The following is a 22,918-nucleotide window of genomic DNA, read 5'->3' as shown; positions in this document are numbered from 1 at the left end:
CTGTGGTGGTGGGACCCTGCAGTCTGCTGGCACTGGGCTTTCAGGACCAGACAAAGACCTGCATGGGGGCAGGCAGGGCTCTTAAAACCTGGGATACGCAAAAACAGAGAGCCCTGCCGCTCACACATCAGCACTTCCCAGAATCCACAAAATTTAAATTGTGCCAAGAGAAGAAACCGATTTTTAGTTTTGCGCTTCCTGTTTTTTACTGCTTGGGGACTTGCTCCTTTCTGCTTCAAACTGTCTTTGCAGGACCCTTTCTTATGCCATAAATATCTTCAGGTTTACAGACTCTGGAGTAAGACAGACAGAAGCCACCAATCCGACCAGTCCTCCCAGCTCCGCCCCGGCCGACAGTGGGAAGGCACACTTACTGAGGGTGCTCATGAGCTGCGTGCTCCCTGGCGGCCGCGGGGCTCCGGTCCCATTGGCCACGGCCGGCCGGCTGCCGTAGGGCTGCGGGGACGACGCGGGGCCGCTGTCCTCGCCGCCGCTGCTGGAGCTGTCGTCGTCGCTCCCCGAGGAGCTCTCAGAGTCCGAGGAGCTACTCCCGCTGCTGCTGCTCATCTGCTCGATGATGTCCACCTCGGCCCTCAGCTCTAGAACAGACGACAGGGCGGGGTCAGCGCGTCAAGCTTGCCACACGCAGGGCAGGAGCAAAACCCAGAGCAACGATGGTACCTGAGATGAGCTCCTACCTCTCCAGCCCTCAAAAGCAAACAAAACGACCCAAACCAACAAACAAAAACACCTAACAATGGAAACACTTAATTCACCCAAAGTATGCAAAATGCACACTGGTTCAAGATAACGATTCTTTTAAGAAACTAAGTTAAGTCTGTTTGGCCTTATCTGCTTAAAAAAAAAGAAAAAAAAAAAGATTGTGAATGACAGGATTAAATACCAAGTAGGAGAAGAGCAATATTCTGCTTAGGGGCTGAGAAGTATCTGACCAGGAACTGGAAGGTCTGAGCACTTGCTTTGGATCCATGTCTAGTCAGCTGGGAGACCCAGGTGGAAGGCAATGAATTTTCCAGGATGCTCTGGAAAGAGGGAGGGCCAGAGCAGATGGCCTCTGGGGTCCTTTCCAGCTTGCATGGCCCACGAGGCTCACAGGAGGGGCCAAGGCTGCTGAAGAATGTCTTTCTCTTCCTCCTCTGTCCTCTTTACACATTTGACGGACAGCCATGCCTTTAGGTGCAGGGTTTGTATTAAACATAAAGCAGGGAAGGAACACGTTTTACCCGACCACTTCAGTGTCCGTGAGCATATTAAGAATCCACCACAGAACACATCGAGAAAGATGCCAGATTCACCTGTCCAAACACACCACGAGACCTTAAATGACTATGGCTCCTTTAAGCATAAATGGCAACAACTAACCACTCATGGCCCAATTCCTATTCAGCTAAAGTGAAAACTTCCACAGACAGCATACCAATCTCCACGAGAAAAAACAAAATCTAGATGCTTAACAACTGTGCCCCACACACAGAATGATCTCATTTGCAAAAAGACAGTATTTCCACAAGGTGGAAAAGGCAAATTTTCCAAGGCCAACTTTGATCTTTTCCTGTTTACTGCTGTTATGGGTTTAATTTTATTTCATAAAACTTCACAAATATGAAATACAACACTTACCTTCGTAACTTCCTAACAGTCTGGACAACTAAAACCATCCACCGTTTGGGGGAGAAAACCACGGTGAGCTCTGCCTCAGGCGTGCACTGGAGAGAGCCTGACCAGACAGCTAAGTCCTCGGAGGCCACTGGTCCTCAAGGAGCTCTCCCACGTCACACCTGGTGTCAGTGCAAAGCACTGGCTGAGGAATCTGACCTGCACACGGTATTTACATCGGCACACTTGGTTCTCACCCCCAGCACCGGGAATTCTCTTCTCCCAAAGGCTTAAAGGTCTGCCATATGGACCTTCAAATGGTAGTCAGGATCGTTTACACCCCGGGCCTCTAAGCAGACTGCTGCAAAGACAGCCAGAGCTCAAGCCACTGAACTCCCCCTTATCAAACGAGGTGAGTGGTAACCCCTGCACACCCATCACCTCTGGAACGGTGACCCCTGCAGAAATTGCTACAGTGGCAGAACGCCCATGCCACCAGCCCCATACCTCCACAGAAACATCAATGCCCTCCTCCAAGCTGCTACTGGGGCTCCAGAAACTGCTCTCTACCTCTTTTGATGTCATCCAGCTGAGGTTCAGGTGAGGGGTTATCCTTCAAGGGAGAGGTTTTGGGTCCGGCCGGAGGCTTCGTTGGTGCTCTGAATGGTATAGGTGGTGGTGGCGGCGGCTGCGGCTGGGATGGCTGTGGGGGTCGCGGGGGCTGCTGCTCCATCCGGGCTTGGATTTTACTGCTCCCCTCAGCTCTGAAATGAGAAGCAGTCTGTAAATTGGAGGGGCAAAAACAGTGGTTCTCAGATCTGCCCCAGTTACCGAGCTCCTGGAAGCACCTGCAGAGCCCCAGGTTTCAGAAGACTGAATTTTATCACACAAACTACTCATTCTACTGCATTCCAGTTCTGCACCATGCACCAGAGACAGATGGATACCACACTCGCCGCCCTCAAGGAGCTCATGTTTTTTTATTGAGCAGCAGCTAAGGCACTGAGGTAGGATATACTGTGATTATGATAACAGAATAATGTAACTACTCAACTTCTGCACACTATAAAGTTATAACACACGCAAATGTGTTATTAAAGAAAGCTAGCTCTGGAAATACTGGCCTGTTCGCAGTTTTTTTCCCATTCTCTATTTTCCACTCATTTTGTCACATGCCAGCTCTTGCCGGCACAGGCAGAGCATTCCACCCCAGACCAAGGAAGTGCCATCAACAATTTATTTTGTAAATGGACTAGCTCAGCACTTTTCAAACTTTGGGGAATCTCATTAAAGTGTAGACTCTGACTTAATAGGTCCTGAAATCTTGTATTTTTAACAAACACTTAAGTGATAAAACACTGCTTGTTCCCTAGAGGACACTGAGTAGTAACAGAAACGCCCACAACCAACAGCTTCCAGGAGGATAACCGCAGCCCCTGGTTGGAGGAGGTAATCTATCCACACATTGCGCAGCAGGAGGGGGCTCCCCGCCAGCCCTGAACTTAGGGAGGCACTGGCGCACTGACCCCGTCTCTCCATCTGTGTGCATGTATTCACAAGGATAACACCACCACCTTTCCAAAAGTTACTTGTAAAGGTTAGATAACGCACGTAAAACATCTAGCACAGTGCCTGGCCTGTGATAAGACCTCAATAAATGGTGGGTACGTTTACTTTTTGTGGAATGAGTAAAGAAAACGGCTTGAGGAAGCATACACAGAAAAACATTGAACTAACACTCTCTTTAAAATTTATTTACTCTATTACAATAATTACTGTATCACAATAATATAACCACTGGGTTACTTCTATTTATAGAATAGAATTTGACTTAAAATAAAATCTAATTGGCCTCATATGACACATGTAATGCCTGTCAAATTAAAAATTAAAAGAGAGCTCACTATTCAAAAGAAATTAGATAAAGCTTTGCTATTATAATGATCTCAAATGTCTCTTGTAAAAATTTAATGTTGTCACTCTAAAAAATAATATATACTACTCAATTATTCTTTCATAATTTTAAGTCTGTAAACTTAAACCTTATCCCTTGGGTGGTACTGCATCAACTACCATGAGATTAATAAAATTGACTTAATCATAAAGTTCACCCCTCTCCCCAGTGACTTCTATGTTTCGAGTCTTAAAAACATTATTTATTTTCATTGCCTTTGAAGAAAAGATATTTTATTGACTTGTCTGAGAAGACACAGGTGGGAGTTGCTGAGACTGCCAACAGGACACTAAGTTCCCAGACGTGCACATTCTTATAAAATAACTGAATAGACAAGGTAAGTCTACAGAAATGGCACAGCAACCTTTATCTGCTTTTTCACATACCGTGTCTTCTTGACCTGGATGCTGCTGCTGAGCTTTTCCAGCACATATTCTCCAGTGTCATGATTGATGATCAGCACACAGTCCTTCTGGTAAGGCCGCTTGTTCCCCTTGAACACAGTCATCGGTGGTGTGGATCCCTTTTCCGCCACAAAAGAACAATTCAGACAATCAAACCAAACACTCCAGTTATGAATATCAAGACTGAATTTAGAGCTGGCTTTATCTCATCAAATCTTTTATCAGAACTACCCAAATAGGAATAGAAAGGGGACTTCCTTGGTGGTCCAGTGGCTAACACTCTGTGTTCACAATGCCAGGGGCCCAGGTTCGCTTCCTGGTCAGGGAACGAGATCCCACCTGCTGCAACCAAGATTCAGCACAGTCAAATAAACATTTTTTTTTTTTTAAAGAAACAGAATAAACATTTGTATTTTATTTTTGCTTGGGAAGCCAGGAGTTAAAGAGAAAATAATATAACAAGAATCTGTAACTGTGCAACTAGCTCTAAGTAATCAAGAAATATATATAAAATTTTAAAATTATTACTGTACATTTTCCAGAGATTTGGGAAATGTACAAATAATAGTAAAGTGTGAACTGAGAACAGAAATGACACATTCGTGTCTGACACTGAATAGAGCTCTCACTATGAGCAGTAAAGCTAGTGAGTGATCTCTGCACTTCCTTGTAATAGGAGAGTCCGGGCTTCCCCTTCATGCTAAGTAACTACACACCTTCTCCAAGCTCACTGTTCTAGCTGGTTCAAGTACCTCAAGCCACTATCTTGCTTAAGGCCTACCAAGACTGCCCAGTGCTTAAGACCCAAGAAGAAAACCTTCAAACCAGCCACCTGGCCCCTCCATTGCACCCGGCTCCTCTCACCCCGGGCTCTGCGGGTCCCAGAGAAGAAGGTACCAGTCCTCTCTCAGAACCGCAAGTTCTGTCTTGAAGGGATTTAACAAGGATTCTGTCTGCAACATCCCAACCCCTCCCTCCCTTTCAATTATTCAGCCTTCAAATCTGCTCAAAGGTCGCTTCCTCAGGGAAGTCTCCCTAGATTTTCTAAAGTAAGTGCTATGTTTTTCTACAGTTATTGAAACTCCCTAGAGCCAAGAAACACGCTTGTTTTCTTCAAGACTATATTCTCAGTACCTAGTAATGAGCCAGCACCATGGTGGGTGGATGTTAATATTTGTCCAATATATCGTTTAATCCCCTTGATGGAATCAGAAATTGGTTGGCTCCTTGACTCCTGGTTCATACAGTAAAAATTAAGAGCTGGAAGGGACCTTAGGGACTATTTATCTAACCTCTTTATTTTACATTTGGGAAACTAAGGTCCAAAGGGAGATGATGTAACCTGTCAAAGACAACAACTAATGAGACAGCAGTTTAAACTGGCAGACAGGTTTCTGTCAGCACAAAGCTTCCCAGGTCTCTCTTTCTAGAGCCTTTTCTTTCTCTCACTGGTTACCAAGAACTTATCACGTTCCAGGACAGGCCTCAGACATGCACTGACACGTGTTCATTAAAGACTATTCTGTCTGATCCTTGAGATCACAGAGGTGCCTTGGTAAGGCTTCAGCAGTGTCTCTCTCTGGGAGGGTTCTCCACTCAGCTTTTAACCTGGGGCTCTGAACCGAGGCCCTGCCTGAAACCACCAGCCTGCACATCACCCCCTGCCAGATTCACAAACCATGCTGATCCTGCCCCTGCCTCTCCACACTCCTAAGCTATTGCTGTTTTATACCCATAGGGCACTTAGGCCTCTTTTTCTTCAGCTGTTGGGGGAGGCTACATATGTCTAAGGGAGGAGCCAGGTTCCACCATGCCTTCTTTGGAACAAAAGGGAAAAAGGGAGTTTGGGAAAAACGACAAAGAATTTTCTTGCTCAGGAGCCTGGGAAGCATGAATTCCATCCCATCGACTCCCCAGAGTTCCTTTTCTCCTTGTGTTGGCACTTTGGAAATCTAGAAGTTTTTAAGAAGCAGGAGATCAAACTGCAGTAACAGAATATGAAGATTTACTGTGCTTCCATATTGAAAAACAACAACGATGGAATAAAACCTACAGGGATGTGTGGCAGTGTAATCGTGACTTCATCGCCTTTGCCAACCTGAAGCTCTCCTTCACAGGAAGTGTCTATAGACGCCGGCTTAAAGTCATCTAAAGGGAAAGAAACAAAGCATTTATTCACCAGGTTACTTGTACCAAGTGCTTGCAGGGCATTTGCGTGTAAGAATGGAAATTTTTTGCAACTCAGATAAAAGAAAATACAAACCACTTAGAATTTCTTAAAATGTTATCTCACTGTGGAAAACTTCTCATACACAACAGCAAAGAGAATAATACAATGAGTCCTGTGTACCATCACCCAGCTTCATTATCAGTTCTGGGGCAATACTGTTTCATCTCTACCTCCATATACTTTCCCTCTTATCCCCACTGGATAATTTTGAAGGAAAAAGGCTAGACTTTAGATAACATTTCATTAAGCAAAGATACTCCCTTCCCCCAAGTGACAGATGAAAATTCATGCCTTATTACCCACAATGAGGTGTTTTATTAGGGTTATTATAAAGATGAAAAGAAACAGAATATGTTTTTAAAACGCTGTGACTGTAAAACACAACATGAAACATGAAAGGTCACAGCATGATATAAGTTGATTTCATTTTGATAAGAACTGTCAAAGTTAGGATTTGCCACACTCAAGTTCCATAGCTCTAATAAGAATATTCCTATAGATATCTGGAGCAGAAGGTTGAACTGTATTTCCAAAGGTTAATCCTGCCCATGTTTCTGAACTGCAATTAAGGCACAGTGTGAACAGCCATCTTACTCCCTTTTAACACAAACCTGCCTCAAACAGCAGGCCAGGCACTTCTGTCAAGCGTCTGATTTAAACTGCACATTGCCCTTCATTCTGCTAACACATCAGCTTAGTAAACTGCTCAGGAAATGATGCTGCTCTTATGCCATTCCCAAAGCCCAGCCCCTCATAGGGTAATCTGCTGTCAGCAGGAAGCAGACTAATGGCCTGGCAAGTGACCACAGGAAAACAGAAGTTCATTATTTACTACGCCCTGTTTCAAGGTGTTGAGTCACATCTAAGAGCTCCTCGGACAAAAACAAGTCTTAACCAGTACTGGGGCTAACCAGGACGCGAAACCAGGAGTCTGTGAATCACAGTGGGATGCGCCGGCGGCCAATTCTTCACCCAGGATAGAGTGGAAAGGCCCTCCCTCAACAGAGTCTGTAATCATGGAGAAAAAAAGAGGTCCAGCATAATGACTATTTGCACATTCCTTACGCCTGCTGGCTTTTGCTTCCAAACATAGATCGAGCTCTAACTTATTCCTGGCTCTCTAATTTTACTTTCCACCCACAAGAGACTGGGTCTGGAAGAAAAGTCAGGGGTAGTCTGGTGACCTCAAAAGGACATCAAAGCAGGAGACAAGCTGGCACAGATATGTGGAGGAAAACAAGACGGATGAGGTGCAGAGCTGCGGATTCTGGGGCTGCAACGGGGCGTCGGGGAGAATAGAACCAAAGCGGGCAAGGAAAGAAAAGGAAAGAAGACAGGAAGGGAATGGAACAGGAGGGAGTGGAGGCCAACCCAGAGGAAAACGAGAAAACCTCATGAAGCGTGGAGATCCCCAGTGGGGATCGGTGTGGGGGAGGGGGGGCGGGGAGGCTGGAATACAAAGAAGCTGGAAACTGATGTGCGGTCGCAGCCCTTCGGTAATAAGAGGGGAAGGTGGAGGATGCCAGCCCCGAGAAAAGAAGAAAAGCTCCTGAAGCGTGGAGATTGGGGTGTGTGGGGGGCGGTGGGGGCGAGGAGGGGGACTTGGAGGTTCAGGGCGCAAGAAGGTCCAATGACCTTCGGAAGAAGCATTTGGTAGCGCAAGGCGGCGAAATCCTGGGAGCTGAGGGAAGGGTCTGGTCTGAGAAGAGGGAGCTGGGAAAAAACCAAAGGAAAACCCAAGGTCCCCCAAGGGAGGGAACGCCGGCAAGGCCCCCTGGCCTTTTGCGGGGCCGAGGGCGGCCGGTGTGCGGACTCACAGCGGATGGTGTGGAAGGAGGCCCGCGGCCGCTTCTCGAAGCTCTCCCCGAGCCGCAGGCAGTGCTCCTCACGGTCCAGCAGCGGGTTGGCCGTCCCGTTCATGGCCCGGAACGTGCCTCGCGCCCGCCCGGGCGCCCTCCTGGCGCGGCCCCGGCCCGAGCCGCCGGCGCCGGCGTCCGGGGGAGCCGCGCTCCCAGGACAGCGCTCGGGGGCGCGCTGGTAGCCGAGCCGGCGCCCACCCGCACAGGCCGGAAACGAGCTCGGGCCTGCGCGTCTGGGCGGGGGACGACTCTGAGACGACCCGACAGCGGAACTTCCGGCGCCGAGGAGGGACTTCCGGGCCCGCAACGGAAGTAGCGGGGGCGGTGCCATGGCCGAAAGTCTTCTGTGCCTGGAGAATCCGGATTCGAGGTCTCTCCGCGGGGCGGGGGGTGGGTGTTGACCTATCGAAGGGATTTGGTTGGTGGTTTGTTTTTTTCTTCGGCGGGGGCTCCCAAATTCTGCTTTTGAGGCAGCGCCTGGCTGGGGGCTCAGCGCGCCCGTCCCCACCCTTCAGGGGAACCTAAGAACTGCTGACGGGGGCGCCCAGCGCGCGGTGGACTAGGCTCACGCGGGTCGCCGCCGCCCCTCGCGGCTGGGCGACCCGGCTCATCCGCAGGGTCCTGGCGGCCCCACTCTCCGCGTCCCTGAGCCTCTTCTTCGTCCCTTTCGCGTGCACAGGGCGGCGCGAGGGCCTCCGTTCCCAGAAAGGGACGCCCCCTCGGGTTCATGAGACAGATTCAGGCCACCCGGGCGTAGTAGCTCCGTTTTCCCCGAAAAACCCCGTGTCTCACGTCCTTGGCGACGGTGACCGACCGCCTCCGGCTCGGACAGCCGTCGTGGTTGTTTTTAAAGACACCCCCGTTTCACGGACACCGAACCCTGAGGAACCGTAAGGTTTCTCTGTCAGTTCTGGAGAATGACTTTTTTTTCCCTGAGGCTTACTGACTGTTCCGGTTGGAGTTAAGCCTTTCTGTGCGTGAGAGCCCTGGCCGCTGCATGTCAGCCCCCTGACGGCGGGGTCTATGTCTTGCTCTTTGTGACCTCTTCTCCTGTAGTGAGACAGGGCTTTGTGTAGGGTCAGCATCTAGTAAATGTTTGCGGAATTGAAATGTTAAGTGAAAGAACTATTCTGGAACCGCTAACTCAGCATCTTAAAAAAAAAAAAAAAAAGCACTGTTCTAGAACCGCCAACCGGATTTTTTTTTTTTCTTTCCTGCGAATTATCTGCTTCAGTATCTGCGACGATACTGCTTCAGGCTTGAACCCAGCCTGAGGGACCACTTCTGAGAGGACCCTGCCTGTGTCTGTGGTATCCGCTTGAATTCCTCTGGTTGTTGAGGAATGGAGAATCTCCAGCAGTGTTAAATGTTCAATATATGACCGTCTACGTAGGAGATGGCAGCTTTGCAAAGGAGAGGACTGCAGACAAGGATTCTCAGCTCTGAAGAAGAGGAGAAACTGAAGCGAGACCAAGCTTTAGTGTCTGATTTTAAACAACAGAAACTGGAAAAAGAGGCTCAGAAGAACTGGGACCTTTTTTACAAAAGAAATAGCACTAATTTTTTCAAAGATAGACACTGGACTACCAGAGAGTTTGAGGAGCTCAGATCATGTAGAGAGGTAAACTAATATTGCACCTTATTTGAGCGATTCTTCATTTAAAATGTGTAGAAGAGGGGTGTTTTATTGCATTCCCAGGGCGAGTGTGAGGTAGAAAATTTGTGAAACCTGTCAACTGTTTCCTGAATTTTTGTAGCTTAGATATACACTGTCTCAAATAGTTTTAGCAGTTGCTGAGTTGTAAAATACAGAGGAGAGAGGACTTTAGTGGGCATTTTCTGTTTCTTTAAAGCTAATCTGAAAGTTGTAAATATTAAGTTCATACGGAATGATTTCAGCGACAGGTTCATAATGATAATAATGATGAATACTTCATCACACCCCTTTACATGAACTTAACAGTAGTGTTCTGTAATTTAAACCTTAAAGTAACATGTTGAAGTTTGGCATTAGTGTTATTCCCACTTGCTGATGAAATTGAGGGACAAAGCTGTTTAAGTGATTTGTTCAGTGATGGAACATGGGGTGAGGGGAAGAGTTCAGATTTGAGTGCAGGCAATTTAACCTCAGAGCCTGTTTTGTTAGCCATTATGCCGTGTTTTCACCACACCAGATTACCCAGTGTTGGGACAACAGATGAGGCATCAGTTGCTTTGGGTTATCAGTTCACTGGTTAATTGTCTACTCCATGGGGGCAGAGAGTTTGTTTCATGTTCTGGACTTTTTAGTTTGTTTCTTCATTATGTGGATGTTGTGTACTGTAACTTTGGGTTCTCTTTCCTCAGTTTGAAGATCAAAAATTGACTATGCTTGAAGCTGGCTGTGGGGTTGGGAACTGTTTATTCCCACTTTTAGAAGAAGATCCAGATATCTTTGCCTATGCCTGTGATTTTTCTCCAAGAGCTGTTGAATATGTCAAGGTTGGTGCACCATCCATGTGTTGTTATGTTTCTATTTTCCTAGACTTGTTGTACCTAACTTCCATACCCGTTTTCCCAATTCCGGTCCTCCTCCTGAAGGACCAGCTATGATCACTGTATTCCTGTTCCTGTGTATGTGCCTGTATAATACATACAGAAACATAACATTATTTAGAAAAGTAGAAAGAAATACCAGACAACATCCATAAACTTGTGTCCAGATTTAATGATTGCTAGCATTTTGCTTCTTTTGCTTTATAAACTTTGATAGTGTCGTTTATAGCTGTATTTAGTTAAGGACTGCATCTTACACTTTATTATGTACCTTAAATCTTCTTAGCCTAAAACATTCCTGCCCTTCCCCTTGACTTTTCCCCAATGACATTGAGTTTTGGGAGAGCAAGCAATTTTATATAATGAGGTCCCGCATTCCAAATTGGCTGATTGTTTCTTTCTATCATTGTTTAACTTGTTGCTTTATGCCTTGTATTTTCTGTAAACCAGAAGTTAGATTTAAATCAGGTAAAATATTTTGAGCAAAAACACTTTAGTAGGTGATGATGTAGCTTTCATATTGCATCCTGTCAGGAGGCAGTGATCTAATCTCACTGTAAGTGATGCTAGTTTTGGCCACTGGGTTAAGGTGGCTTCCTAATTCCCCTGTTGCACAGGTGTCTTCTTTTTGTCATTAGCAGATATGTGAGGGATACTTTGGCAACATGCAGATATCTATTTTTCCATCAACCTTTCACAATTTTAGCACCTATTAGACTTTTTTAATAGTGATATCACATTGTACTATAACCTACCTTCTTCGCTCTACATTATATCTTGCCAAGTTTTTCATCCCAGTACAGGTAGGTCTACTGCATTTCATTTACCTCTTATAGTATTTCACAGAATGGGTATGCCATATAGTAATATTTTCATTGTTGATGATTGTTCAAATTGCTTCTAATTTTTGCTCTCATAAGTAGGATTGATGTAATCAGAATTATACGCATGCCCCAAAACACATGTGTACATGTCTCTGTGGTGACTAATAGGAGAAATAGAATTCCTTGGAGGAAGCATACACATTAAAATTTAAATAGATAATGCCAGCTATCATCCAGAAAATTATATCAATTTATAATTTCACCAATAATATAAAGATTTTTTTTTTTCCTCTGTGCCATCAACATTTAACATCAGTTCTTTTTTTTTGGCAGCACTGTACAGCACGTGAGATCCTAGTTCCTCATTCAGGGATCAAACCCACTCCCCCGTGCATTTAAGCACAGAATCTTGTCTCCTGGACCACCTGGGAAGTCCCACTGTCAGTCTTTTCTATATCTCCCAATCTTATAGACCAAAAGTACTGTCTGCATATTTTAAATTGTTTATTCTTTATAACAAATAAGGTTGAAGATTTTGTGATATGTAAATAAGCATTAGTTTTTCTTCTACTTGTTTTTCTTCCTTTATTCTACATATGTTTATCCGGAGCCTGATGTAGGCCAATCACTGTTCTAAGCATTGGGATTAAGTAATAAACAAAACAAACAAAATCCTCACCCACATTGGGCTTAGACAGTAGTATGAATTGTCTATTCATACCTTTGCTCATTTTTCTGTCATTTTGTTTCCTATTTTGAGGATATATTCTGTTGTATCTGTTGCAAACATTTCTTCCAGTTTATCAGGTATTGTTTTATTATAGAATTTAAGTGATCACATCAAATTAATAATCATTTCCTTTTGAGGTACTAAGGTTTTATGTCTTTTTGGAATTCTATAATCAAATAGATATGCCTTTTATAATTTTGGTTATGAGTATTTTTAATTAATCTGGAAAAGTTTGGCCATTATTTTTCGAGTATTTCTTGAGTTCTTGTTTTCTCCGAGGATTCCAGTTATCTCTGTTACACCATTTGCTATTGTTTTACAGTTCTTGGATGCTGGCTTTTTGTTGTTGTTGTTGTTGTTGTTTTTAACTTTTTTTTTAAACTTTTTTGCCCTTTGCATTTTCAGTTTGTGTATTTTCTGATGTCTTCACTGATTCCTTTTAAGCAGTATTTCCTATTGATGAGCCTGTCAGAAGCATTTTTCATTTCTGTTACTATGTTTTTGGTTTTTAGCATTTCCCATTGACTTGTAGTTTCTATATCTCTGAAATTACCTATTTGATCTTGCGTGTTGTCTGCCTTTTTCATTAAAGCCTATAATACGTTAATCATAATTTTTTATTTTTTAATGTCCAAACCTGTAGTTCCAGTGTCTGTGTCATATTTGAATCTGGTTTTCATGATTGTCTCTTCAGACCATGTTTTTTTCTTGCCATATGGTGTGCCGTATTCTTTTTTTGTTGAAAGCTAGGTATGTTATCCAGGGCAGTGGATAGGTAATAAGGACTTGTGATCATCTAGACAGGAGTTGCAGTCTGTGTTAAAGTCTGTTGTTGTTATAGTTACCTGTGAGGTTTGTTGTTGCTATGGGCAACTCCTCTGGTGACTTTGTTGCTCCTGTTGGCTTTGGGTCTTCCCTCTGTGCTCCTCCCCGTGACGAGCCTGTCTCTTGCAGCTTTCCCACAAGTGTTTCTGCCTCTCCAGGAATAGAACTTTTCTTTCTCATCCCTTCCCCTCCTCTGTCATCCTCTGTGGTCATGAGGCCATTCTCTCTGCAGATTAAGACAAAGTTTGGGCAGAGCAGTGCCCTCCCCCAGGGGCAGTGATAGTCCGCCAGTGCCCCAAGGACCCAAGTCTCAGATGGCTTTTCCCCTGCGTATTAAACCTTTTCTCCCTTAAAGGAACTGAGAAAGTCCAGCCCCAGAAAGAGCCCCATTCTTTCTGTGAGAGTCTAAGTGATGTCCCTGGGGAAAACACCTGCAAGGGTGGGGCCTCCCGATGGCTTCAGCCCTGGGAGCTTCGTGCTGTTTGTCACATTGCTAGTTTTCTGTCTCCAGACTGGAGGCTCCTGCCTCAGGTAAGCAAATGCTTGGGTCCTGGATCTTCCTGAAAGCGCCGCTCCTTCTCCAGATCTGGGGGTGGCTGGTGGTTCTTTGACCTCTACTCTCTCGTGGGTTCACATGAAGTTGCTGTCTGTCCCGCTCATGGCCCTGTAAGGATAGGCTCTCCATCTCTCCACCTCTGCACTGGAGCTGAATTCTTTTATTTCACCTAGCAGTCTGCTGTCCTTTAACACAAGTGGATAGAGCTAGCTGTTCAAACAGTGAATTGAGGGAGAAATTCATTTTCCATTCCTGATGATTGTAACCTTTGTTCTCTATCTTTTTAAAAAAGTTAATGTCATTTTTGTCACCTATCTTCTGTCATATACACTACTGATCCCTCTAAATACATGGGTCTGTTTGGGGACACTCTTTAGTCTCATTGATATGTTGGCCCCCATTCTCAAACCACACTGTTTAGTACTACATTTTGGAATGTGTTTTGATGTCCTGTGGTATGCCTCCTCCTCCATTGCTTTTCATCTAAAAATTGTCTTGGCTGTTCTAAAGGTTTTTACTTCCAGATGAATAAAATTCACCTTATCAAATTTCTTGAAATCTGTGAGGATTCGGTTGAGATTGCAATAAACTCCAATTTATAAGCAGAGTTATAGGTAGAACTGACCCATCCTATAACATCATATATCTGCTTATTAAGGTCCTTATTTACATTAAATACAAGTTTATTATTTTTCTCTATAATGCTGTTATATATGTGTTGAAACCCATTACCTGAATATACCAGGAACATACTTGTATTTTAAAAGGGGGGTTTTCTTAGCTCGCTGCATCAAGGGAAAATATACCCAGAAGACGTGTGGGAGTGTCTCAGTAAAGGGAGTTGGAAGGCCCTCTCATAGGATTCAGGGTTATAGTGGATGATTCAGAGGAGGGCTGAGGGAGCAGAGGCAGGTTTTGATTTATCATCCCTCTGGAGTTACATGCTTCTGAAATGCTCAGTTTGGAATATGTGATAGACAGTATAAGCAGTTAAAAATAATTCGTTGATGTGTTTAAAAGAGATCCATCAACAAGGACCTACTGTATAGCACAGGGAACTCAGCCCAATACTCTAATAACATAAATGGGAAAAGAATTTGAAAAGAAGATACATGTATACGTATAACTGAATCACTCTACACCTGAAACTAAGGCAACAGACGTTGTTAAAGAAAAAAAGGAACAAAATTATTTGTTAAACTGAGATCTTCCCCCTCGTAGCAGTATTGAATGTTACATGCTTTAATGTGAAAATGACCTGTTCCTCAGTTTACCCCGTAACAGTGACTATTGAGTTCTCTGCAGCAGTGTGCACATGGAAATAGCATCTCCATGTGTGTTGTGTTTTTCTGTATGTATCAGCATGGATGTTGTGTTGAATTTATTTTGTGTTTTTCTCCTCTCTAGCAAAATCCTCTTTATGACACAGAAAGATGCAAGGTGTTTCAGTGTGATCTGACCAAAGATGACCTTCTGGAACACGTGCCCCCAGAGTCTGTGGATGTTGTCACCTTGATATTTGTGCTCTCTGCAGTTCACCCTGATAAGATGCACCTTGTCTTACAAAACATTTACAAGGTTAGTGATTGCGAGCCTGCATTTGAGGGTTCGACATCCTGACTTTTCACTTACCTTCCCTCTGAGGCTAACATGCCATCTTAATTCACAGTCTCCCTGTTCTTACAAGGTGGGCTTTGTAGTCAGTGTATGAAAAGAAGTTCTCCTGCGTAAAACATCCACCTTAAGTTCTGATTGGCTTAGTGGCCATAGCTGTGCTTCAGAGCTTGGCCGGCCTTGGAGCAGCTGCCTGGGATCTGTGGAGCCCTGCGGTAAAGCCAGAAGAGCAGGGGCCAGCGCACAGAGCACACAAGCTGGAGTCAGCATGCCTCGAGTTAAGCCTTACTTCCCTATGCAGGCCGCTGCCTTTACCTCTCTGAGCCTCCGATTCATTATCTGTGGAATGTTGAGATAATGGTTACTAGATCTTGGGATTTGGGGTAGATTATATGAGATGTTTTTGCAGTGCCTAGTGCAGTGCCTAGTAATGGTGAGTGCTCTTAAAAGTCAGCCATGGTCATTGTTGCCTCTCCCATCATTGCTGTTAGAACCCAAGCTACTGTGACTACCAGCAGGCTGCTGCAGCACTCAGGGAGTGAAGTCACACTTCCAAATAATGGGACTCGAGACACGCCACCTTATCGTCCTTCCCTTTGACGGTTCAGGTGAACATGAAGGATTGAGAAAGCTGGGGATTAGACAGATGGAAAAATGGTGAGGGTGGTCAGAGGGTGACTTGTGTGACATTGAGAGTATGAAGGGGTTATCACACTTCATGGTGTGGGCAAGACTTTAGAACATTACTGTGGGAGTGAGTGATTAAGGTAAGGTGAAGGATGAAATCTTTGAAAGAGAGAAACTCAAATCATTGAATCCAGCATATTTGGAAGGGTAATTCATGTGTATGTTCATATTAATTGGAGTTAAAAATGGAGTAGTGTACGGATAAGAGCATAAACCAGAAGAAACATTCATCATGAAATTGAGGGAAACGACCCTGGAACTAATAGATGCCCTCGTGGCTCAGTGGTAAAGAATCCATCTGCCAATGCAGGAGATGTGAGTTCGATCCCTGGTTTGGGAACATCTCCTGGAGCGGGAAATGGCAACCCACTCCAGTAGTTTCACCTGGGAAATCCCATGGGCAAAGGAGCCTGGCAAGCTACAGTCCATAGTGTCGCAAAGAGTTGGACACGACTTGGTGACTAAACAACAGCAATGATAAGGGGTAGTGGGTGGTGGTATGAGCTGACGACAGGAGGTTCAGAGCTGAAACTTGAGGGGAGAAACAGGGATGCACAGAAAGAAGCAGTGGGGGGCAAGGAGGACCCTGTCTCATCCCCGCACTCGGTGATACTTGGGCCATGGGCGAAAACACTGACTGCTTGAGAGGTGACAGGGAAAACTGTCCTCAGGGGATAGTCAGGTTGTTAGCACAGGAATGTGAAGGGAGCATTCAGGATACCAGTGATTTCACTGATGAAGGGTCCAGGGACTAGGAAGGAGCAGGAGACAGGAGTAAGGAATGTCTGGGACTTCGTGGGGAGGACAGTGCCCACTGTCAGTACTGTTCATCGTTGTGTTAGAGGTCCTAGTCAGCAGGAAAACATCAGAAAGAAGAATGAGAAAGAAATACATTGTTTTCAGGTAGTATAATTGTCTATTGAGAAAATATTAAAGAATATTAAATAATTACACAGGTATAAGATGAATGCCACAGAATTGTATGTTTTATTTAAAAAAGTAACATGCACTGTGTAATCATGTTCCACTTCATGATATATTTTACCCTGTTGTTTAAGTTTGAGGTTTTTGGTAGACTTTTTCCTTTTTTTTGAGGAAATTGACAAGTTGATTCTAAATTTACATCAAGGAATAGAGTCAAAACATTCCTGAAGAAGGAGATGGGGAGATTTATACCTAACCAGATATAAAGGCTCATTACAGCTATAGTTATTAAGACAGATGGTATTTGCAGAGGGACAGAAAAATTGACAAATGAAATATGATAGCTTAGAAGAAGATCCATGTATGTATGGAAATTTGATAGTTGATAGAGGTGACATTGGAAGATGACTGGGAAAAGGACTGCTCAGGAAGTGATTCTGGGACCATTGGTGGTCCATGTGGGAAAAATGCAGAATTGTTTTCCTGCTTCACATCCTTACGCAAAAGTCATTTTGTATGGATTTAAAGGTGGATTTAAAGACTTACCTGGAAAAGACAAAAAGTTTAAGCCTTTCAGAAGAAACTATAAGAAAGAAATCTTTGACTTCAGAGTGGGGAAAGTTTTCTCAAAGACTGAAAAGCATTCTGTGCATAAAGATGATATAACAAAATTAGGAGTTTGTTTTCTTCAAACGATAAGATGATACAAAGAAATTAGAGAGACCAGGTGGGAAAAGTAACTTAAAATCTACTCAACTGAGAGCCTTCTCTGGTAGTCCAGTGATTAAGACTCCTTCCTTCCACTGCAGAGGGGCATGGGTTTGATCCCTGGTCCTCTGTTTGGGGAACTAAGATCCCACATGCCACTCGCTGTGGCAAAAAAAAAAAAAAAAAAAACCCAAAAAACTATTCAACTGACGAAGATTAGTATTTCAGAATGTATAAAGAGTTCTTGGGTAACAGTAAGAATGACAATGGAAAAAGAGTCTTTTTATAGAAGAAAATATACAGATAGTAAGTTAACATATGAACAGATAACCTCAGTAACCCAGGAAATGGAAAATAAAGCCTTAACGAGACACCATTAGATTATAATAAAGTCCAACAGAGCCGAGTATTAATGAGGAAATCCCTCTTCTTGATTTAAATGAAAACATATAGCATGTTGTGTGTATTTTAGTAATAATGAAATGTTATGTTAAAAAAAAAAAAAACGCTGATTTGAGCTGTCTCAGTCCACACCTGGCCTCTGTTGTAACCTTTCTTAGGCTAATAAGTTCCATTTCAGCCTCCTGTTTTAGCCCTCAATAGAATTCCTTTTTCAGCTGACCTGGAGTGAGTGCACCACAGCAGTGTGAGGCCCCCATACACGGTGACTGGTTCATTAATTGGATATCATGTGCTTCATCAGAAAGTTAGCGGAAGAAGCAGCCTCTCAGCCTCTGACAGTCAGATACCCTTTGGGCAGCTCTCCAGTCCTGTATGAGCAACCACAGTAACATGCTTTTCCATGGTAGAGCTAATTACACTAGGATGGTAACACCAGAGGAATTTTAAAACCACTTAATTTTAAACTGAAAGGGAACCTTAAAGTTGGGTTCCCTCATTTTTGGAATGAAATGGTAGAGTAAAAATCAACCAAATCTGTCGTCAGAAGACAGGATTTTGGTCTTCCCTGTGCCACTGACTTGCCCTGAAAGCCCGAGCAAATCACTTGTACTCTGAACCTCACTCACCAAGAGTGGGTCTGACTGATCTCACCTGCCATCTTCATGGAGCTGTTGGGAGGATGAGAAACCCAGCGAAGGCACAATTCTGCCTCAGAGGAAGTGTTAGTACCGTAATTTCTGTTTTACAGACGAGAAAACACATTCAGAGGGATGAAATAATTTGTCTAGGGTCATTCAGCCAGTTAACAGAAGAGCTGGCCTATGGATCAGGAGTTCTCAGATTCCTGAGCGAGAGTCCCATGCGGCCTTCCCTTCCTTCTGAAAATAAGAGTGAGTCTCATACAAATAAAAGTTTTCAAATTGTTTTCTTCTCAGTTAGTCACATTTTAAAATTTAGCATTTCTGACCAAAGTAAGAATGTTTTTATCCAAGAGGCTCTTTATTGACAGTATTTTAAATGCATGCTAGTGTTGATAAGAATTCGCTAAGTGAGAAAATCTGCAGCACACTTGGAAGTATTATGGACTCTTTCATATTCTATTCAGGAAGAGGAAATATCAAATTACCTCAGATATCTACTGTAATAGGTAGTGTATGTCATACGTTTTAAAGATTATCTTGCAGATGTGATGAGTCAGAATATACTTAGTAGTAAAATCAATGCCCCCTTTTGAAGACCACTTTCACTTGATAATGTTACACAGTTTGAAAGAATACCCACTTAAAAAACAAGTGTCACAGCAAGTACCTTGTTCTTTTCATTCTGAAAAGCATATGGCTGTTTGCTTTGTAGGAGAGGAGCAGTTATACGATGCTCTGCAGATTTTACCTTCCAGTTTTTGAAACACCTGCTCTGTGACAACTGTTTATAAAACCTGTGGTAAGGGACTCCCACCGGGACCTGACACTTGTCCTTTCTCTACACACTGCGCTGGCCTGAGGGTGCTCCACCTCAAAGCAAGAAGTGCAGCAGTAGGGGGAGAATGGGTGGTGTTAGCCCTTCCCTCCCAGCCTCTCTGGTCTTGTTAGGAGTGAGGACAGAATTGGACTGACACTCCCCCTCCCCACTGCTGCCCAGGACTAACAAACATCCCTGATCTTCTAGTGTGATGCTATTTGACCCAAGTATGAGCTCAGACTCCACTGTTTAACAGCTGCTGTATGATTGTAGGCACATCACTTCCTTTTTCTGCTACCAGTTTCTTAGTCTCAGGGGATAATCACACTTTTCCTCCCAGAATTGTTTGAAGACTTAGTGAGAAAATGTCTGGTCAGCTGTAATGGGCTTAGCATGGTGGGCAAGCCATACAGAACTGCAGTGCAGGAGACCAGAACTGACACTCAGGATGAGGAAGGCCAAAACATGACTTCGTATTGATTATATATATATATTTAAAGAAGCAGTTTGACTTACAGGGTCATGGATTAGGAGATGGCTGATAAAGTGATGGGAGAATAATATATTAGTGAGGGTACATGTTTTTTCCTCTAATGTCTTTAGCGTTTTGATTATGGCACTGGACCTTCGAGAGTGCTCTCCTCAGAGCTCAGGAAGTACCCCCCCAGCACTTGGGACTCTGCCAGGCCTTACCACACCTTTGCTTGGCAGGCCCTTTTCCTTCGTAGTACAGGTATTTCAGTCTGGCCCTTTTCATCCTGTCACAAATGTAAGCTATTCTCATCCGTAAAATAATCAGGTTTTAATTTATAATAAGTTCTGTCTGACTGGGTCCCCGAGTTATGTGCAGCCTGTTTTGTTTTGTAGGTATTAAAACCAGGCAAAAGTGTCTTGTTTCGCGACTATGGGCTGTATGATCATGCCATGCTTAGGTTTAAAGCCGGGAGCAAACTTGCAGAAAACTTTTATGTTAGACAAGATGGAACCAGATCGTATTTTTTCACTGATGGTAAGATTGGTGGAATTGGTCATGATTTCTGTTTCCTTGATTGCATTGTCGCTGTGGTACTGCTTGGGGTTGGGGGCGACTGGACTCCACACACAGGCGCACTCACCAGTGGTGAATGAACACACCAGTGGTGTGTGAACCAAACCCATTCACACACACCACTTACCGCATCAGCCGTGAGCTCACAGGCTCTCTAGTGAGGGTGTCCATTTAGTGACCCAGGTCAGTAGACAGGCTGTGATGCGCCATGTGGATGAGGCTAGGAGCAGTGTTGGGAAGGCTGGGGGGGGCAAACCAGAATCTTCACTTTGTTCCCTCAGAAATCAAGCAAATAGGACAGGATAGTGCCTTGAGATTACTAGAGTCTCACAAAGGTAAGAGGCCTTTTTCTATAAAAGTGATTGAAACTTCTTAAGTACATAAACTTGATAATAGAGCGGTCTTTAAAAGGTCATTTTTGATAAGAAAACAATCCAAATGTTGAATATGACTTTAGTATTTTGAACATTAGTTTTAAGCCTATTTTATACAGGCATACCTTGTTTTATTGTGCTTAGCAAACACTCCAGTTTTCACAGATGGGAGGTTTGTTGCAACCCTGTGTTGAGCAAGCCTATTGGCGCCATTTTTCCAATAGCATTTGCTCACTTAATGTCTTGCAGTATTTCAGACTTTTTCATTAGTATTATATTTGCTATGGTGGTCTATGGTCAGTGATCTTTAATATTACTGCTGAGATTCACAGAAGACTCAAATGGTGGTTAGCAATAAAGTATTTTTTAATTAAGGTATGTGCATTGTTTTTTTAGACACAATGCTCTTGCATTGTGTCTACACCACAGCATAGTGTAAACATATATATACTGGAGAACCAGAAAATTCGTGATGCTTACTTATTGCTTTTTTTGCCTTTTTTGCGGTGAACTGAACCCACAGTATCTCTGAGGTATGCCTGTAATATGAACTGTAATATAATTACCTTCTTAAGCTCTAATTTTTATATTTGTTACACACACACTGAGCACACACAATGAGTGAACACACTGTATGAGTGAGGACACACACTGTATGAGCGAGCACACATGCTGTATGAGTGAGCACACACACTGAGTGAGCACACACACTGTATGAACACACACACTGTATGAATGAGCACACACTATATGAGTGAGCGTGCGCACTATGAGTGAGCACGCACACTGTATGAAGACACACTGTATGAGTGAGCACACACACTGAGTGAGCACACACACTATGAACGAGCACACACACTTTGTGAACACACACACTGTATGAACACGCACTGTATGAGTGAGCACACACACTGTATGAGTGAGCGCACACTGTGAGCACACACACACTATGAGTGAGCGCACATACTGTATGAGTGAGCACACACACTGAGTGAGCACACACACTGAACACACACTATGAATGAGCGCACACACTGTATGAACACACATACTATATGAGTGAGCACACACACTGTATGAACACACACACTGTATGAACACACACTGTATGAGTGAGCACACTGTATGAGTGAGCACACACACTGTATGAGTGAGCGCACACACTGTATGAGCACACACACTATATGAGTGAGCACACACTGTATGAGTGAGTGCACACACTGAGTGAGCACACATACTGTATGAGCACACACACTGTGAGTGAGCACAAACACTGAGTGAGCACACACACACTGTATGAGTGAGCGCACACACTGTATGAGTGAGCGCACACACTATGAGTGAGCGCACACACTGTATGAGTGAGCGCACACACTGAGTGAGCACACACACACTATGAGTGAGCACATACACTATGAGTCAGCGCACACACAGTGAGCACACACATTGTATGAACGAGCACACACACTTTATGAACACACACTGTATGAGTGAGCACACTGAGCACACACACACTATGAGTGAGCGCACACACTATGAGTGAGCACACACACTGTATGAGTGAGCACACACACTGTATGAACACACACACTGTGAGTGAGCACACACACTGAGTGCAGGGTCTGGGGCTGTGCTGCTGGTGGGGAATTCTGATGGGACGAGGAGCGTGTGATCCAGGTTGGTTAGCCTCTTGGTGATCGTTTGGGAGTTTCTGCTGACAGGGAGAAGTGTGTTCACTCCCAGAGCAGAGCCTTCTCACCACCTCACGGTGAGGTTCCCTTAGCCTCCCACTATACTGACTGTTGCTCAGGGTACAGTGCCATCCAGACTGCAAGCGCTGCTGATCTGCTTGTCTTCCAGAATTCCTGGCGCGGCTCTTTCTGGACACAGGTTATGAAGAAGAGGTGAATGAGTATGTATTTCGTGAGACGGTGAATAAAAAAGAAGGACTGTGTGTGCCGAGGGTTTTCCTTCAGAGCAAGTTCCGAAAGCCTCAGAATACCCAAGCTCCTGTTACCCCCAACCTGGGCCATGAGTCCTGACCTTTCACAAGGTTGATCTCTGTGCCTTTCCTTGACAAGCAGAATTTAAACTCACTCTTTATTTTGTGTATTTTTGTATTTTAACTTTTTTAAAGGAATGTGTATACAAATAAAAATACAAATATAA

The 22,918-nt window shown here is 44.1% G+C and overlaps 2 protein-coding genes across 6 annotated transcripts in view; one reads left to right on the top strand and one right to left on the bottom strand.

Annotated features, from left to right (window-relative positions):
* The window catches only part of EAF1 (ELL associated factor 1), a 14,104-nt gene extending 5,671 nt beyond the window's left edge, over window positions 1-8,433 (bottom strand). The window contains exons 1-5 of the mRNA XM_065943147.1: window positions 8,023-8,433; window positions 6,029-6,123; window positions 3,958-4,094; window positions 2,188-2,381; window positions 375-599 (exon numbers count right to left, since the gene is read on the bottom strand). Of these exons, the coding sequence (XP_065799219.1) occupies window positions 375-599; window positions 2,188-2,381; window positions 3,958-4,094; window positions 6,029-6,123; window positions 8,023-8,395 (1,024 nt within the window). The 5' untranslated portion in view covers window positions 8,396-8,433. The remainder of the gene's footprint in view (window positions 1-374; window positions 600-2,187; window positions 2,382-3,957; window positions 4,095-6,028; window positions 6,124-8,022) is intronic.
* METTL6 (methyltransferase 6, tRNA N3-cytidine) lies at window positions 8,345-22,918 on the top strand. Of its 5 annotated transcripts, none has more exons than XM_065943149.1 (6): window positions 8,345-8,434; window positions 9,299-9,685; window positions 10,411-10,545; window positions 14,942-15,112; window positions 20,195-20,336; window positions 22,610-22,918. In XM_065943149.1, the coding sequence occupies exons 2-6, from the start codon at window positions 9,461-9,463 to the stop codon at window positions 22,789-22,791; spliced, it is 855 nt and encodes a 284-aa protein (XP_065799221.1). In that variant the 5' UTR covers window positions 8,345-8,434; window positions 9,299-9,460; the 3' UTR covers window positions 22,792-22,918. The 5 variants fall into 5 exon arrangements, 4 of the variants coding, with proteins under 4 accessions (XP_065799221.1, XP_065799222.1, XP_065799220.1 ...); XR_010664242.1 differs by lacking the exon at window positions 8,345-8,434 and adding an exon at window positions 18,618-18,759 and having other exon boundaries at window positions 8,444-9,685; window positions 22,610-22,747; XM_065943150.1 differs by lacking the exons at window positions 8,345-8,434; window positions 22,610-22,918 and adding exons at window positions 18,618-18,759; window positions 19,223-19,309 and having other exon boundaries at window positions 8,444-9,685; window positions 20,195-20,330.

The sequence above is a fragment of the Muntiacus reevesi genome, chromosome 8 (assembly GCF_963930625.1).
Source record: "Muntiacus reevesi chromosome 8, mMunRee1.1, whole genome shotgun sequence".
Taxonomy (NCBI): domain Eukaryota; kingdom Metazoa; phylum Chordata; class Mammalia; order Artiodactyla; family Cervidae; genus Muntiacus; species Muntiacus reevesi.
Note: the sequence above shows the minus strand (reverse complement) of the source record. Positions and strands in the feature narration are given on the sequence as shown.

Excerpts from the sequence above, each read along its gene's own strand:
- METTL6 (XM_065943149.1), top strand. The coding sequence starts at position 9,461 with ATGGCAGCTTTGCAAAGGAGAGGACTGCAGACAAGGATTCTCAGCTCT. Across the intron at positions 10,546-14,941 it reads GAGCTGTTGAATATGTCAAG|CAAAATCCTCTTTATGACAC; the intron begins GTTGGTGCACCA and ends TCTCCTCTCTAG. Across the intron at positions 15,113-20,194 it reads TCTTACAAAACATTTACAAG|GTATTAAAACCAGGCAAAAG; the intron begins GTTAGTGATTGC and ends TTTGTTTTGTAG.